At 34.8% G+C, this 14,643-nt stretch overlaps 1 protein-coding gene across 2 annotated transcripts; it reads left to right on the top strand.

Annotated features, from left to right (window-relative positions):
• The first annotated feature begins 3,020 nt into the window (after window positions 1–3,020).
• Window positions 3,021–8,829, top strand: LOC149818836 (uncharacterized). Of its 2 annotated transcripts, none has more exons than XM_089984744.1 (5): window positions 3,021–3,080; window positions 6,703–6,852; window positions 7,351–7,419; window positions 7,698–7,804; window positions 8,030–8,829. In XM_089984744.1, exons 2-5 carry the CDS (start codon window positions 6,714–6,716, stop codon window positions 8,624–8,626), a joined length of 912 nt encoding a protein of 303 aa, XP_089840870.1. In that variant the 5' UTR covers window positions 3,021–3,080; window positions 6,703–6,713; the 3' UTR covers window positions 8,627–8,829. The 2 variants fall into 2 exon arrangements, with proteins under 2 accessions (XP_089840870.1, XP_089840871.1); XM_089984745.1 differs by lacking the exon at window positions 3,021–3,080 and adding an exon at window positions 5,559–5,644.
• The last annotated feature ends 5,814 nt before the right edge of the window (window positions 8,830–14,643 follow it).

Raw genomic sequence — 14,643 nt, 5'->3', positions numbered from 1 at the left:
GTCCTCCTGTCATTCATCCGGTTGCACCAATGTCGTGATAGGTCGTACAAGTTGGTGTGACATTCAGTTGCATGCTTTTATCATTATTTCTTTTGATGGACGAGCTTGGGAATATAACCCCTGTGACCAATGTTGTCACATAGGCCCTGAATTGTTTGGCCAACAATTCAGGTGAATTGACTGATACAGATTCTCAAGTGAATCATTCTGAATTGGCTAAAAAAATAAATAAAAAATATTTGGTAATGTGACATGTTAAAAATTTTAAAATATTAATTTTAAGCATTTTATATATTTTATTAAAAATTATTGATTCAGGTTAGTATCTTATCAATTTTTTGCTGATACTATACATTAGGGGTGGCAAAACCTGACACGACCTGCCAACCCTACTCTTAGGTGGGTTCGGGTTTGGCTTAAACTAACCCGTTTAATAAACGGGTCAACCCGCCTATCCCGTTTATTAAATGGGTTGGGTTCGTGTTAGGGGTATGCCAACCGACAACCTGGTTGACCCGTTTAATAAATGGGTTAGACGGGCGGGTCAACCTGTCCGCCAACACCCGCCCGCTAACCCGCCAACCCGTTTACCCGACCCAGCCCGTTTATTAAACGGGTTGGCGGGTCATGTCGGGTTACCCGTTAAATAAACGGGTCGGGTTCATGTTTGCCACAGACGGCCCATTTAATTAACGGGTCGGGTTCAGGTTGAGGTATGCTGACCCGCCAACCCGACCCGATTGCCACCCCCCTACTATACATATCAGCTGATTTAGGCCGATACTGACAACATTGCCTGTGACATTCCAACCCAAGACCCCTAAGTTACGGTTTTAGGACCCATCTTATTCGACCCCAATTGCATGATTTTAGTTAAGAAGCAAGTAAAATGCTTACAATTTCTGCTGGCTTTACAACATTTTAAAACCATAATACAGGAGATGTCACCTAGGGTGTGCACGGTCAACAATGCATGAAACAACAAAAATTGTTAAAATATAACACACCACTTGCATATTTAGGAGGAAATTCACATATTTTCATATTTTGTTAAAAAAAATCATAAATGCTTGAGAGAAAATTCATATATTTAAAAAAAAATTACATATTTGGAAAAAAATTCACACATTTAAGAGGAAAGTCACATATTCTCATATTTTGAGAGAAAAATCACTTGTGTAAAAAGTAAAAAGGTCTTTTTACAACAAGAAAGTTACGAATTTGGACATCAGTCAAATTTTTAAAAATTATAAAGCATTTCAAGAAATGCATCATTTTTGTCATACAATACGATCATTTTTCGTATTTTTATTTGGGTCGAGGTTCATATTTGAGTATGGTTGTTAAAAATGTAAACCTGTATTGCTTAATGGGTTCAAATACGATTGGTTTGGGTTTTAACAGGTATGATTTCAGTTTTGGGCTTGATATAATTGGTATTTTAGAGCTAATTACTTGTCAATAAAGAATATGTAAATTAATGAAATTGATGATTCATTAAAATTATATGCTAACAAATGAGAAGATTATTAACCATTCTAAAAATTAAATAATTAATGAATAATTTATTTCAATAATTTACATATTTATTGGTAGATAATTAGGTTTAAAATACCAAGCATATAAAGAGTTTAGCTGAAACTCAAACCCGTTAAGACCTGAACTTGTTAACTCATATAAGTCTACTTTTTTAGGCCATACACAAACATTAACCTGACCCGAATCAAAATGGGTCTATTAAAGATCCGACTTGATTATACCTGACCCAATAAATACTAGAAACCGATAAACCATATAGGTCCACAATTTCTAGCTGCATCCAAACCCGAATTAGATTAGGTCAGGTTTGGGCATTGTTAACTCACCCAATGAACTCGTAAAAAAATCATTTGGGGTCCAACTCATGACTTGTAACTCATCAAGTTAAGTCAGGCAACTAGGATGATTTGAGATTTTTTTTGTACATATTTTTAAAATAATTCTTAGAAAATAAAAATACATTTAAAATATTACAAAACAAAAAGAAATATAATTATCATGATGAACTTTTGCCACTCATGTTTTTTTATTATGGCTACTAATGCCCCTAATTCTAGAGGTAATAGAGTATGGGATAGCCGGATCTAGATTACATTACCGTGGTGACGTGTGGTCTATTACAAGGTTTCCTACCCGGCCACCAAGTTTCGTCCTGGCCTACATCCCATGAAGATCCAAGTCTCAAAGGACATTTTGGTTAAGAGCTCTGCAAAAAATATCGTGATATTTATAAAAATATCCTGAGAAATTGCTTGAAAGTTTAAAACAGCAATTTCTTGCGAGATTTTCAGACCATGATGAATATTGTGATATTTATCATGAAAACTCCAGAGTTTTTTATTTTTAAATATGTTTTATTTATATTTTCTTATAAAAAATATTTTTTATATTTTAAATTTATTTATTTTTTCTCAAGATTTTACCAAAAAAATGTGAGATTTATAAAAAAAAATTCAAAATCTCCCAAGTTTTTTAACTGCTGAGATTTTGCAGTTTTTAACTTTTGTCACTTTGGTTAAGATGAAGTAAATTGGATCCAAATCTCAAAGGTCGATTTTGTCTTCTCCCTCTATCAATTCTGGCTAAATCAGTTCGGGTTCGTTCCCACGTAATCGCTTTCTCAGGTTCTCCTGTGATTTCGGCAACCCGTGATATTCAAATCTCACGGGTTGTCCTGGGATTTCGAATCCGAATGTTATGCAGTTGGATAAAAAAAATTCGATGCAGCAAGTTCCAACCAAGTATTTGGTGAAAAAGAGTTTCGGTTAGGACCCCACTCGGACCGAGTGTCAGAGTTAGCCGGTCCAAACCGGCGAGTTTGCCAACTATGGGTTTGGGTCTTACTTTTAGTCGGGTCTGATAGGACTTGAACCGAACTCGTCACCAACTCTATCGGACGGTCCATGGCGGTCACGAACAGCAGAGATCGTCCCTCCGTCATTATAAATACCCTCCGTTCCTCTGCGACGCCCAAAACCCTCGGGGGTTTTAGCGAAGAAGAACCGTTCCTTTCCCTTTGAGACGGGGAAACCCTTGGGAAGGTACGCCTCTTCTTCCCCATTTCTTCCTTGCTTCTCTGAAACCTTAAATCCTAACCTCTCTTTTTAGTAATCTCTGTCGGTGATCGAGTGGGTTTTAGGGCTTATCCATATATTTTCTGCTGATTTTTATCTCTTTTGGGCTTTGCTTTTCTCGATTGCGTTGAGAAATACTGTTTTCCAGATAGTCTATAAGCTTGGAAATGGTTTTGTTATTAGGGTTTTTAATAGATAATTGTGTGTTCTTGTTTATGTATGAGATGGTTTTACTGCAGAATGATGATGTGCTCATGTTTATTTTCGCCTATTGATAATTTTACTTCCATTGTTGAAGCTTGCCTTTGCCATCTTCAGAAAAAATTATGATTATTATCTTTTTTTTGTTTGTAGGATCTTGAGTGTAAAAATCTCTGTAAGCATTATAACCTTACGCTGTTTAAGATAGTGATTACTGCATCTTAGGTGGTTGTAGTAAAAGGTTGAAGACTTGGTTGGTTGAGTGATTGTTCGACTAGGGCTTATCGCTGCTGTCAATTTAGTTATGGTGGGGTTTTCAGTTAATTTATGAGCGTGCATGTCGATATGATTGCATTCTCGATCTCAGAATTTCGAACGGTATTCTTGGATTAATGGTGGTATAAAATTTTTATGATTTGTATCTTTACATGTTGGTCTTACAAGGTGTAGATTAGGATGGCTTTTTTATGGTTGTTCATCTTGCTGACTTTCTTCCTTCTGTTTCATGTTTGTATCTTATTCTTTAGGTTTACTGAACCTTGTGGCATTTTCTCATGAACTATACAGCAGCTTTAAATAAAAAATTGAAGGATTTATCACACTCTTAGATTGTTGTTCCGGTACCACCAATATACCTATTCCCCGTGCTTCAGTTTTGTTTGCGATGGACCTTGTTTAACATTGTGTGAATTTTGCAAGATCTTTTTTGTGGAACTCAGCCAAGTTATTCTGTTAACTTCTCTTCTTCATGTTGTTTCTGCTGCTGTTGTTCATATACTGACGAACTTATGCATGCTCTGATTATTGAATCCTGTGAAGACATGTCTCACATAAATTTGATTTTGATTGTGCATCTATTTTCTTTTCTTCCTTTTCAATTTCTCCTCATGGCATTGTTCTCTAAAATGTCATGCTTAGCTTGACTGGTATGTGATGCTTCTGCATACACACTTTCTTGAGAGAGAGTCATTGTTATGGAGTCAAATAGCCACATGAATACTTTCTGGTGGGACAATATTGCCCTCGGCTTCTGCTTCTTAGTTCAAATATCTGTGTTAAAATATATTATAAAGCTCCAAAAAGCTGTTCATCCTAGCCCTTCCCACATCAGTATAGTACATGAAAATTCTGTTCCATGATTGTGTCAGTTCATACCAGAGTTACCGGAAGCTTCTTAGATAAGTGGGAAGCCTGCTTCCCGAAAACTTGACGAGAATCTCGATTCTCCCACTCTTCTCCTATGCTTTCCACATGCTTCATCTATTTTTCTTATATGTTCTCTCACTTTACTTTTCATATTTTTTGTGTTTCCTCTCACTCATCTCACTCACTTACATGTGCTTTCTCTAAATTGACAGTCATCATTTTTGGATTTTGTTTAATTCTTACACTAAAAAATCATGAAATTTAAAAATAATAGCTTTTATTTGCATTCTATTTTGATTCCCATTAAATTCTTATATTGTTGTTTTTTTATTCCTCGCTTCTGCTTCCCATTTCATTTTCTGTTTCCGCTTCCGCTTCCGCTTCCGCTTCCTAGTGTGGCAACCTTGGTTCAGACTAAAGAGCAGTCACCAATATCAGCCAATCCTTTGGGAATACTGCAGTTTAAAAGATTTTGCAAAGAAAACAAAAAAAATTCAAGCATTGCAATGTTATCACTATATTTTCAAATTTTTTATTTGAAAAATTCTCTCTTTATATTATAAAAAACTTCCATTTTTTTCTTTATATTTGTTTGTAAAAAAGTGCTAAAACAGACTAAAAAATGTCCAGCTGGCTGCATAATCAGTTTGGAAAAACAAAGAAGTTACTGTAAATATGCATGTACTCATGTAATGTTGTTAGGGCACTTTATTGCAGAAGTAGCCTCAAATGTCTGTTTGTTATGTTCTGCCTATTTGACCATACACATGTGACACACGGCTGAATTACAGTGTCTTTTCTTGAGCTTTACACATAGTTTAGGGTTTGCGTATTGTTAGTTCTGCATTTTTATATTTTCATTTTTTAAATGTCAAGATTTTCTTGAGATTTTTCAGAGAAAACCTCTTTGTTTAACCTCTTGAATAAAACTTTCAGCAAGAAATAGCTGAGACCAATACTGGTGACCTGTTTTTTTGTTTAGAACATGAAACATTGGGTTTAGAAAGGGGAAAAAGATTATTTGTGATGGTGATATGATGTATATCTATTTAAATGTGTTGTGCATTCTTGTGTAAACTTATTTGTCATTTCTTATTCAGGATGGTATTTGGCGTTTGTAAATTTTTTGTGCTGTTTAACAGCTGATGTGCATGACCCGAGTGAAGGTTTGGGGCAAGCAGCAGGTGATTCCTTGTAAAAATAATAGCATATAGATTTTATACTTGGATCCTTAGATTGCCCCAGTGGATGTTAAGTGGTGCAAGCATAAGAAGATTTCGAGTAAAACTAATACATTGTTTACACCAGAGTTACCAGAATCTTCTTAGATAGGTGGGAAGCCCACTTTCCGGAAACTCGCTTCGGAAGCTTGATACTCCTCGCCTCCGAACTCGATTCTCCCACGCTTCTCCTATGCGTTCCACGCGCTTTATCTATTCTTATTATATATTTTCTCCCTCTACTTTTCATGTTTTTTATGTGTTTCCTCTCACGCTTCTCACTCACTTCCATGTGCTTTCTCTAAATTGGCAACCATCAATTTTAGATTTTGTTAAAAATTTAAATCTTACATTAAAAATTCATGAAATTTAAGAATAGTCACGTTTTATTTTAGTTTTTATTTTGTGTTCCGTTTTGATTCCCATTCAATTCTTATATTGTTTTTTTTATTTCTCGCTTCCTGCTTCCTGTTCATTTTAAAATGCATCTCTTCTCACTTCTTCTTCCCGTATCGTTTCTCGCTTCTACTTCCTAGTCCGGCAGCCTTGGATTACACTTCCTTTGAGAATCTATCATAATTTCTGATTTGCATGTATGAAATGCATACATTTATAAAAAACAATGGTGTGCTAGTTTTGAGTGTTCACAATAGTTGGGAGTGTGATAATAGGAAAATCCTGTAAAAGAATTGAATAACATAAAGTAGAAAAGAAATAACGTTCTTGTCATGTCAAATGGAGGCTTAAAGGTTGGGGGTATAAATTGATCGGTCTTTAGAGGTTTGAAAAGGAGTTTGAAAGGAGCAGCATAGCGATATAGAAGGAGGAGAAGGGGATGATTTGTTAAAGTGATTGCCATTGATTTGTTTGGATTCATGTGTCATTACTTTCCGTTATTACTAGTTAAACATCATCTTTGATATTTAGTTTGTAATAGCAGTTGTGAAAGAAAAACTTCATTGGAAATTGTTTAATGTATAGTCACTCATCAACAATTTTTTCTATCCATGCTTGTAATACAGGTTAGTGAACAATGGCTCTTGCTAGTAAGATTGGCAATCTACTGAAACAAACTGTAAGTAGACATGTTGGATCTGGTGCTTCTGCTCCTGCTAAACCATCAATATTCCAAGCCCTACGTTACATGTCATCTTCTAAACTCTTTGTTGGAGGTATGCTGTTTGTTTTATTTTTCTTTAGTTTAATCAAGTTCAATGTGGAGGTGGACATCTGGTTGGATATGGATTGCATGTGCTGCTCGAAACCTGATTAGACATGGGTCTCGCTTAGCCCAAAGAATAAATTGGGTTCATTTCAATTCTGGGTATGGTAACACGAACATGGGCTCAGGTAGTATTGGGGCCTTGTCCTGAGAAGACCTGGGCCACCAGCTCAATTAGATCTGGCACCCATCAGGCCATCACTTTTCAATGGTGGTCAACCAAATGAACTGCTAACTCTGCTCTGTAATATCAAGTGGGGAAAGGGTAGGAAGCTTCACAAAAGTGAAGTGGCTGGACGTTTTGGTGGCCGGGCTAGTGGCACGTTAGGTGTTCCGCTGGGCCATCACCCTGTACTCATCCTGACCCAGGCCTGATCTGAAGTCCACCTCTAGATAAATACAGAATTTTCCAATCTGTGTGTTTTGTTTTTTTAATGGTTAATTTCAGGGCTTTCATATGGTACCGATGATACTAGTCTAAGTGAGGCATTTTCCAGCTATGGAGAAGTTATTGAAGGTACATTTTATTTGCTTGTGGGAATGTAGACTTGTGCTTTGTGTATGTGCCTCAAAATTTGATACTTGTGGAAGGTTCCAGTTAGGTCCAAACATTCAGAAATGGGCTTCTGGAAAATGTCCTTGAGAAGATTTTGGAAGGCGTTAAATGTTTTTTTTTTAACTTAGAAGTTGGTTCTCCCATTGAAGATTTGAAAGGGCATAAATCTTTTGGTATCTGTTGTTGGTGAACAATAAGATTTCCCCTTTTTCTCATTGGCTAAACATATTTTCTTTCAGCGAGGGTCATCATGGATCGAGAAACTGGTAGATCACGAGGTTTTGGCTTTGTAACCTTTACATCAGGTGAAGAAGCTTCTTCTGCTATCAATGGCATGGATGGGAAGGTATGATTTTGAATGAATTTTGTTGGGGGAGTTAATTTGTGGGAATTGTAGGGTTTTTAGCTTTTAGTATTGAATTATGTTCAGAAAACCTGTAACATTTGTCCTGGAAGCTTATGGAGTTCATGGTTTTTTGTGTTATCTTGATGCACACATCCTACTCGGTGTGTGTCACCTCTTATTTGCTGGTGAAGCTAAACACTGACTATCTTGTTTCTTGGCGTGTAGGATCTTCATGGCCGTTTGGTTCGTGTGAATTATGCAACAGACAGGTCAGGGGGATTCCGTGGTGGCTATGGTGGTGGTGGTGGTGGTTATGGTGGTGGTGGCTATGGTGGAGGTGGAGGTAACTATGGTGGTGGTGGTGGTGCTGACAATTATGGCAGTGGCAGTGGTGGTTACAGTGGTGGTTATGGTAGCAGTTCAGGTGGATACGGTGGAGGTGGCAACTATGGTGGTGCAGGTGGTGGGGGCAATGCTGAGAATTATGGTAGTGGTGGCGGAAGCTATGGTGGAAGTGGCAATATGGGCTATGGCGGCTCTGGTGGTAGTGGTTCTGGCGGGTATGGTGGTGGTAACTATGGTGTTGCAGGAGGTGAGGGTGGCAGCACTGGCAATTACGGCAGTGGCGGCTATGGTGGAGGCAGCAATATGAGCTATGGTGCCCCTGGTGGTGGAAATTACACTAGCCAGGACATTGATGATGGTGGCTACAACGTTCCACCAGCAAGTGCTGATCAAGGTTTGGACGGCCCGTCGGGAGGGAACTACAGGGACGATGATGATGAGCCCGATAACTATGCAAACAACAATCCAAGTGCCTGACAGTTCGGGATCTGAATGTGGAGATTGGCCGACCGAACAATCATAAAAGAGTAGACCTTGTTTGATGTGTCTTTTTGCATTGATAATATGTTTCCCCTTCGTTGGCTTTGTTATTGTTCCGTTAATTCTCTGCTGTTAAATAGTAACAGTGCTGAACACTGCAAATTTATGATAAAAAATTTCGAGCCTTTTACTTGTTTTAATGGTTTGGCATATGACAATTTTTTTTATGATGACCGTTTGATGCTAGAAACAGTGAAGTGAGATAAACGCTACTTCACTGTGATAAATTCGATAAGCAAGTCATTTCAACATTTTTGCAAATCTTTGTGGATATATCCCCTCGAGTTTTGCCGAAAGGTGTATATTTTTTCTTATGATTTAAGTGTGTGTGTGATGTTCAACTACAAACTTTACTCTCTTTGTTGACTAGAGGTCTCAAAGCTAGCTATTGCTCTCAGTTGGTGGCTCAAGTCCGGATCCGACTTGACAATTGGAGCAACAAGTTCATCTCTATGACCAGTTGTCCTACCCTCATCCGTTCAGTTCTTTCAGCCTTCCCCACCCAGTTGATGTCCGTCTTCGTCTTCCAAGCTCGGTTGTCTGAGGTACACTCATCTCTCTCTCTAATTTTTGTTACATAAGGCATAATTATGCATGGTGAAAGAAATAGATCAGTTTCATACATCACATTATCAAGGTTATGACTATGCAATTAGTTTTGTGTTTGTGACTTAAAAAATGATGAGAAAAGATTCAGCTTGGGCTCATTGCAAAGAAGACCTTAATAATTCTTCAAAAAAAGGAATTTCGATATGCAATTTCTATAACAAAATGTTAAAAGGTGGAGTGATTAGAATGAAGCAACGTTTAACTAAAACATGAAAGGGTGTTAAAGAGTGTCCAAATGTAAAAGAGTATGTAAAACAATTCTGTGGAATATTTAAAGTGTCCAAAAGAGGATAAACGATTCTTGATTATCTTGATTTTGATGATGAATAGATTGTGAAAAAAGAACTAGTTTTGCCTACAGATCCTTCTTTATTAGACTATTCTTGTCTAGATCCAAGTTTTGATATGAATGAAATAGTTGTCACTCCTTTTGAAGGTTCATAAAGTGGAATAAAAAATGCAACAGAAAATATGTGACTTCAAAAGAAATGTCAACTAGAAGGGGTATGTTTTGATATTTTTATATAGCAAATTATTTATTATTATTAAAGTATTAATTATTCTCATTATTCTTTGATGAAGGCAAAGCAAAACAAGTTGAAGAGTTGAAAAATGAGAGTCTGAATGATAATAAAATAGAAGATGAGGAAGAGCATATTTCTTATATGGATGATTCAAATGATGACAAACTATTTGACTCTAATGTTGAAGTGATAAAAATGCAACTCAAGCAATGCCACGATGAAACATTGTCTACTAAAGTTGAATTTTTTATTTTAATTTCTTACACATTGATTAAAAATTTTGTCATGCATATTTTTAATTTACTTATGAATTAGGATTTGATTAAAAGCTCATGATATTACTCTAATTAGTTAAGATATGTTATGCTAGTTTTGTTCTCATTTTACTTTAAAACCAAGTTCGGTCTTTTAGTTATGTTTTTAGAGTGGAACAATTTTTCATATGCCTGTGTTTGAATGTACTTTTTTTGTGTTTGTGAATGCGATACTTTTTTTACGTGAAAAAATTATATGTTATCACCGGTTATTGATGATAAAATATATAATTATGTGCTTACTTTTTATTTTATTATATAATTGCATGTTTTCTTATCTTGCGCTACTCATTGTTGTGATACTTGCGCTTCAATGCCTTGAAACTTATGTCTCATTGAAGTTGTAAAAATTCACTTTGCCTTAATGCTTTTAAGAACCTTGATCATATGATCTTTCAAAAACTCGTGACATTATGAAGTTCATTAAATCTTTTGCTTAAAGCAATTTTTTGATCGTTTAAGTATGTTGTTAGTCACTTAAAATGTTTACAATCATTAAGTTTTTCATTACACAACTCGTCATACAACTGAGATGCTTCCATTTCAATTATTTTTGAATTGCTCTTCATATAATCCATTGAACAAGAACGGGTTTAATTATGTCTTATTAGTATAAAAACATAAAACAATTATACTGCTTAATAAATGTTCATATAGCCTATACAACATACTAAGAGTTTGACTTCTCAATTGACATTTATGCAACATTTTCAACCATTATTATTTGTCCATTGTCATCAGTATCTTGGTCTTCTCTTATCATTTCTGAGTACTACTCAGCAGACATGTTATAGTTATTTTCATTGATATCATATGATTCTTTATTGTCTACATCATTGTTGCACTAAGTGGATGTTTTGTTGCATAAACTAAATCAAAATTTATCTTATCCATCACTTCTTTTGCTTTTATGCATGCAATATTCGTGCATTTTCAACTTTTATCATACATGTATATCAAGCATACATTTTAAAGTCGAGCAATTTGTACCTAGCTTTGTGATCTACCCTAGAAGGTTGCATGTCATCCAGATTTTTACGATCAAGATCATTGTTATTGGTTTGCCCACGGGGTTCAAAATTCTCTACAATAATTATCTGATCATGTATAACATCGATTGTTCGTGGAAGTTCTTTATTGCCTGCATATCGATAATTTATATCTCTAATCAGTTCGGGTGATTGCATGCCCTCCATGTGTCTAAGTTCAATATTTGGGACATCAATATCATTTATTGTTTGGGACAGTTGGATGTTCGTCAAAGGTCTGAGCTCAATAGATTGTGCATGAGATAGATACACATTCTCTGTAGGATCCTCATCATTTCATTCATTGCTTCTTGTATATCATTTTCAACTGCGTGTTTAACTTCGCAACCAACAACTTCTTGTTCAGCTTTGCGAGCAACTAAATAAATGTCATCACTAAACAAGATCGATTTTACATCATTATCGTCTAAAACATATATCTATCTATGTTTGGAGAATAACTTTACTGGAGGCTCAATAACTCTTTTGTATAGCTGGTACAAGACATCAAAGCTACAAATTCATTAAAGCTACTATTTTTTTGAGACCAATATAGATCAACAATTAGTATGATCGCTGTTATGGTAGTGTACTTTAACTCATTTAGAGGTCATCATTAATTGCCTACATCATGCACATAATATAGCATTATCTAATGAAGATATCATATGATGAAAGGTCATCCATATACACTTCCTATATTTAATTAACATCAGTCACTACAACAACCACCCACAATACCCCCTAGCCCCTATTTTATGCTTGTATACATTAAACCAATATAAAAATAATAAATATTAACTAAAGGGTGACTAAACAAATATAAATCAACTATGACACAAATATATATATATATATAAACCCTAAACACAGTAAACCTTAAACTATAAATCCGGTTGCAAATATTAAATAAAATATAGAAAAACATACAAAAAAACATCTACAACAACCAAACATAAATATGCATGCAGCTATTAAATATTCATATCTACAAAAAAAAATAGAATAAAATAAAATAAAATAAAATAATATATATATATATATATATATATATATATATATAGTATGGAACTCACCTTTCAGCTTAACCTGGGAAGTCGATGTGAAGGATACCGCAATCTCATCGGAATGTAGGAAGAAAGTTTCACAAAAATCACCACAAGGGAAGAGGAAAAATGATGAGGGTTATAGAGAAAAAAATGTTAAGGTTTTTTCTAAATCAAACAAAAAAAAATACAAACTTCGTATTGTATATATGTATTTTGTGGAATATATGTGAAGTTTCGACATGTTTAAGTTATAAGAAGTTCGTGAATTTGATTATCCAAACTTTGTTCTATATATGTGAATTTAGTAAAATATTTGCGAAGTTATGAAAGGTTTTAGTTACAGGGAGTTCGCAGATTCAGTTATACGAACTTCGTACTATATATGCAAATTTATTAATATATTTATAAAGTTTTGATTGGTTTCAATTACAAAAAGTTCATAACTTTGGTTATGTGAACTTCGTACTATATATCCGAAGTTAATTTACAAAGTTTCGACATGTTTTAGTTATAGAAAGTTCACATATATGATTATATGAACTTCATAATATATATGCAAGCATAGTAGAATATTTGAGTAGTTACGATATATTTTAGTTACAAAAAGTTTGTAGGTATATTTATGTTAACTTCATACTATATATGCGAATTTAGTGAAATATTTGTGAAGTTTCTAAAGGTTTTGGTTTCAAAAAATTTGCAGATTTAGTTACGCAGACTTCATACTATATATGTGAATTTGATAGAATATTTGTAAAGCAAGCTTCAATTACAGCAAGTTCTCAAATTTGGTTGTTGAATTTCGTACTATATATGTAAATTTAATAAAATATTTACAAAGTTTTGACAAACTTCAATTACAGACAAATATGGTTATACAGATTTTGTGAGATACACAAAAAATAATGTGTATATTTTTTAGTAAGAGTTTGTGATACGATAGAACGTACCGATATATCACGCAAACTTTAAGAGGTTCGCCCTTGCGAAAGGTAAAATAGTGTTAAAAAAGTCAAACATTTGTGAATTTGGACATAGAGAGAATTTTGAAAACTGCAAGACATTTAAAAAAAACATGTCATTTTTTGTACGATCATTTTAAAGAATGAAACAAGTGAGATTTGGACCTTGAATTTCTAGGTTGAGAGCCAACTAATCTAACCACCTGTACCACAATATTTTTATAAAACAAGTTAGGTTTGAACCTTCAAACTCTAGGGCCAACTACTCTAACAATTATACCACGATACCTTTATGACATGTTTATGTTATATATTTTATTAAACAAGCTTACCCGTGCAAGGCTGAGCCCATCACCTTTGTTCGTAATTGACTCGTTTAAGCTTAATGGGCTGCTTGTAGCTAGGTTTGCCAGTTAAACATAACATAAATCAGTTCATGATGAACCAAACCTAGTTGCGGTGTGAACAGCTTGATTTATCGAACAGCCCTAGCTTTTTTTAAGCGAAATATCATGCTGACATCACTATTCATGTATCACAGAGATTAACATTAGAGTTTATGGTGCATTATATATAGCATGTGAAGGAGATTTACCTGTTTGTTTTTGTCCAAGTCAGCCATCTTTCATATTAAAAATTTGTCAATGACGTAGATGGCCCTCGCTTTTATTGAAAACACCATTATTAACCGCAAAATAGAAAATATGACCATGGATGTCTGATTTTTACTGTTTACTTGACACTATTTTCCTTTATCGCCTAAAATTTTAGGCGTCTGATTTTTTAGGTGACAACCCCTGTGACGTTTGATTTTTTCAGACAACTTACATGATGTTTGATTTTTCTAAACAGCAACTTTCATGATGTCTGATTTTTTCTAGGCGACTCTTAGATGACACTTGATTTTTTCAGGTCGACAACTTAAACAAGTGGTTCGACCAAGGAGTGATTTTTTAGGTGACAAAAGGGTAAAATTGTCAAGAAAAAAAATCAAGTAACCATGTTTGACATATTTCAAGTAGTGAATTGGCCATGTTTGACATATTTTTCTAATCACTGCAAAAAACAAAGAACTGTGTCAAAAGTGAGCGCCATTTTCGTCACTATCGGTATTAAAAAATCATTATGACCTCCCAAGGTTGCAAAAGGATCATATTCAACCGGAACATAATTACCAGAGCCTTGATGCATGAAGTTTGCAATAGGTGTCCAAAAGATGCCTTAATGCATGAAGTTTGCAGTAAGAAGCATGAAATAAAGCTGAAGCAACATAAAAGAAAAAGTGTCCAAAAGATAGCTTAATGCATGAAGTGATATTTGAAGCAATACGTGTCTAAAAGATAAAAGAAAAAGCAAATGACATTTGGGTTTTTAGTTACCAATGAAAAACAACACAAAAGACAATACATGGTTGTTGAGAAAAAGTGACTGGTATGATTGAGTACCTTAATCAAGACCATTAACCCTT

The sequence above is a fragment of the Nuphar pumila genome, chromosome 13 (genome assembly GCF_984573655.1).
Source record: "Nuphar pumila chromosome 13, dmNupPumi1.hap1.1, whole genome shotgun sequence".
NCBI lineage: Eukaryota > Viridiplantae > Streptophyta > Magnoliopsida > Nymphaeales > Nymphaeaceae > Nuphar > Nuphar pumila.
This window is presented reverse-complemented; position numbering and strand designations above follow the sequence as displayed.

Excerpts from the sequence above, each read along its gene's own strand:
- LOC149818836 (XM_089984744.1), top strand. The coding sequence starts at position 6,714 with ATGGCTCTTGCTAGTAAGATTGGCAATCTACTGAAACAAACTGTAAGT. Across the intron at positions 6,853-7,350 it reads TTCTAAACTCTTTGTTGGAG|GGCTTTCATATGGTACCGAT; the intron begins GTATGCTGTTTG and ends GGTTAATTTCAG. Across the intron at positions 7,805-8,029 it reads TCAATGGCATGGATGGGAAG|GATCTTCATGGCCGTTTGGT; the intron begins GTATGATTTTGA and ends CTTGGCGTGTAG.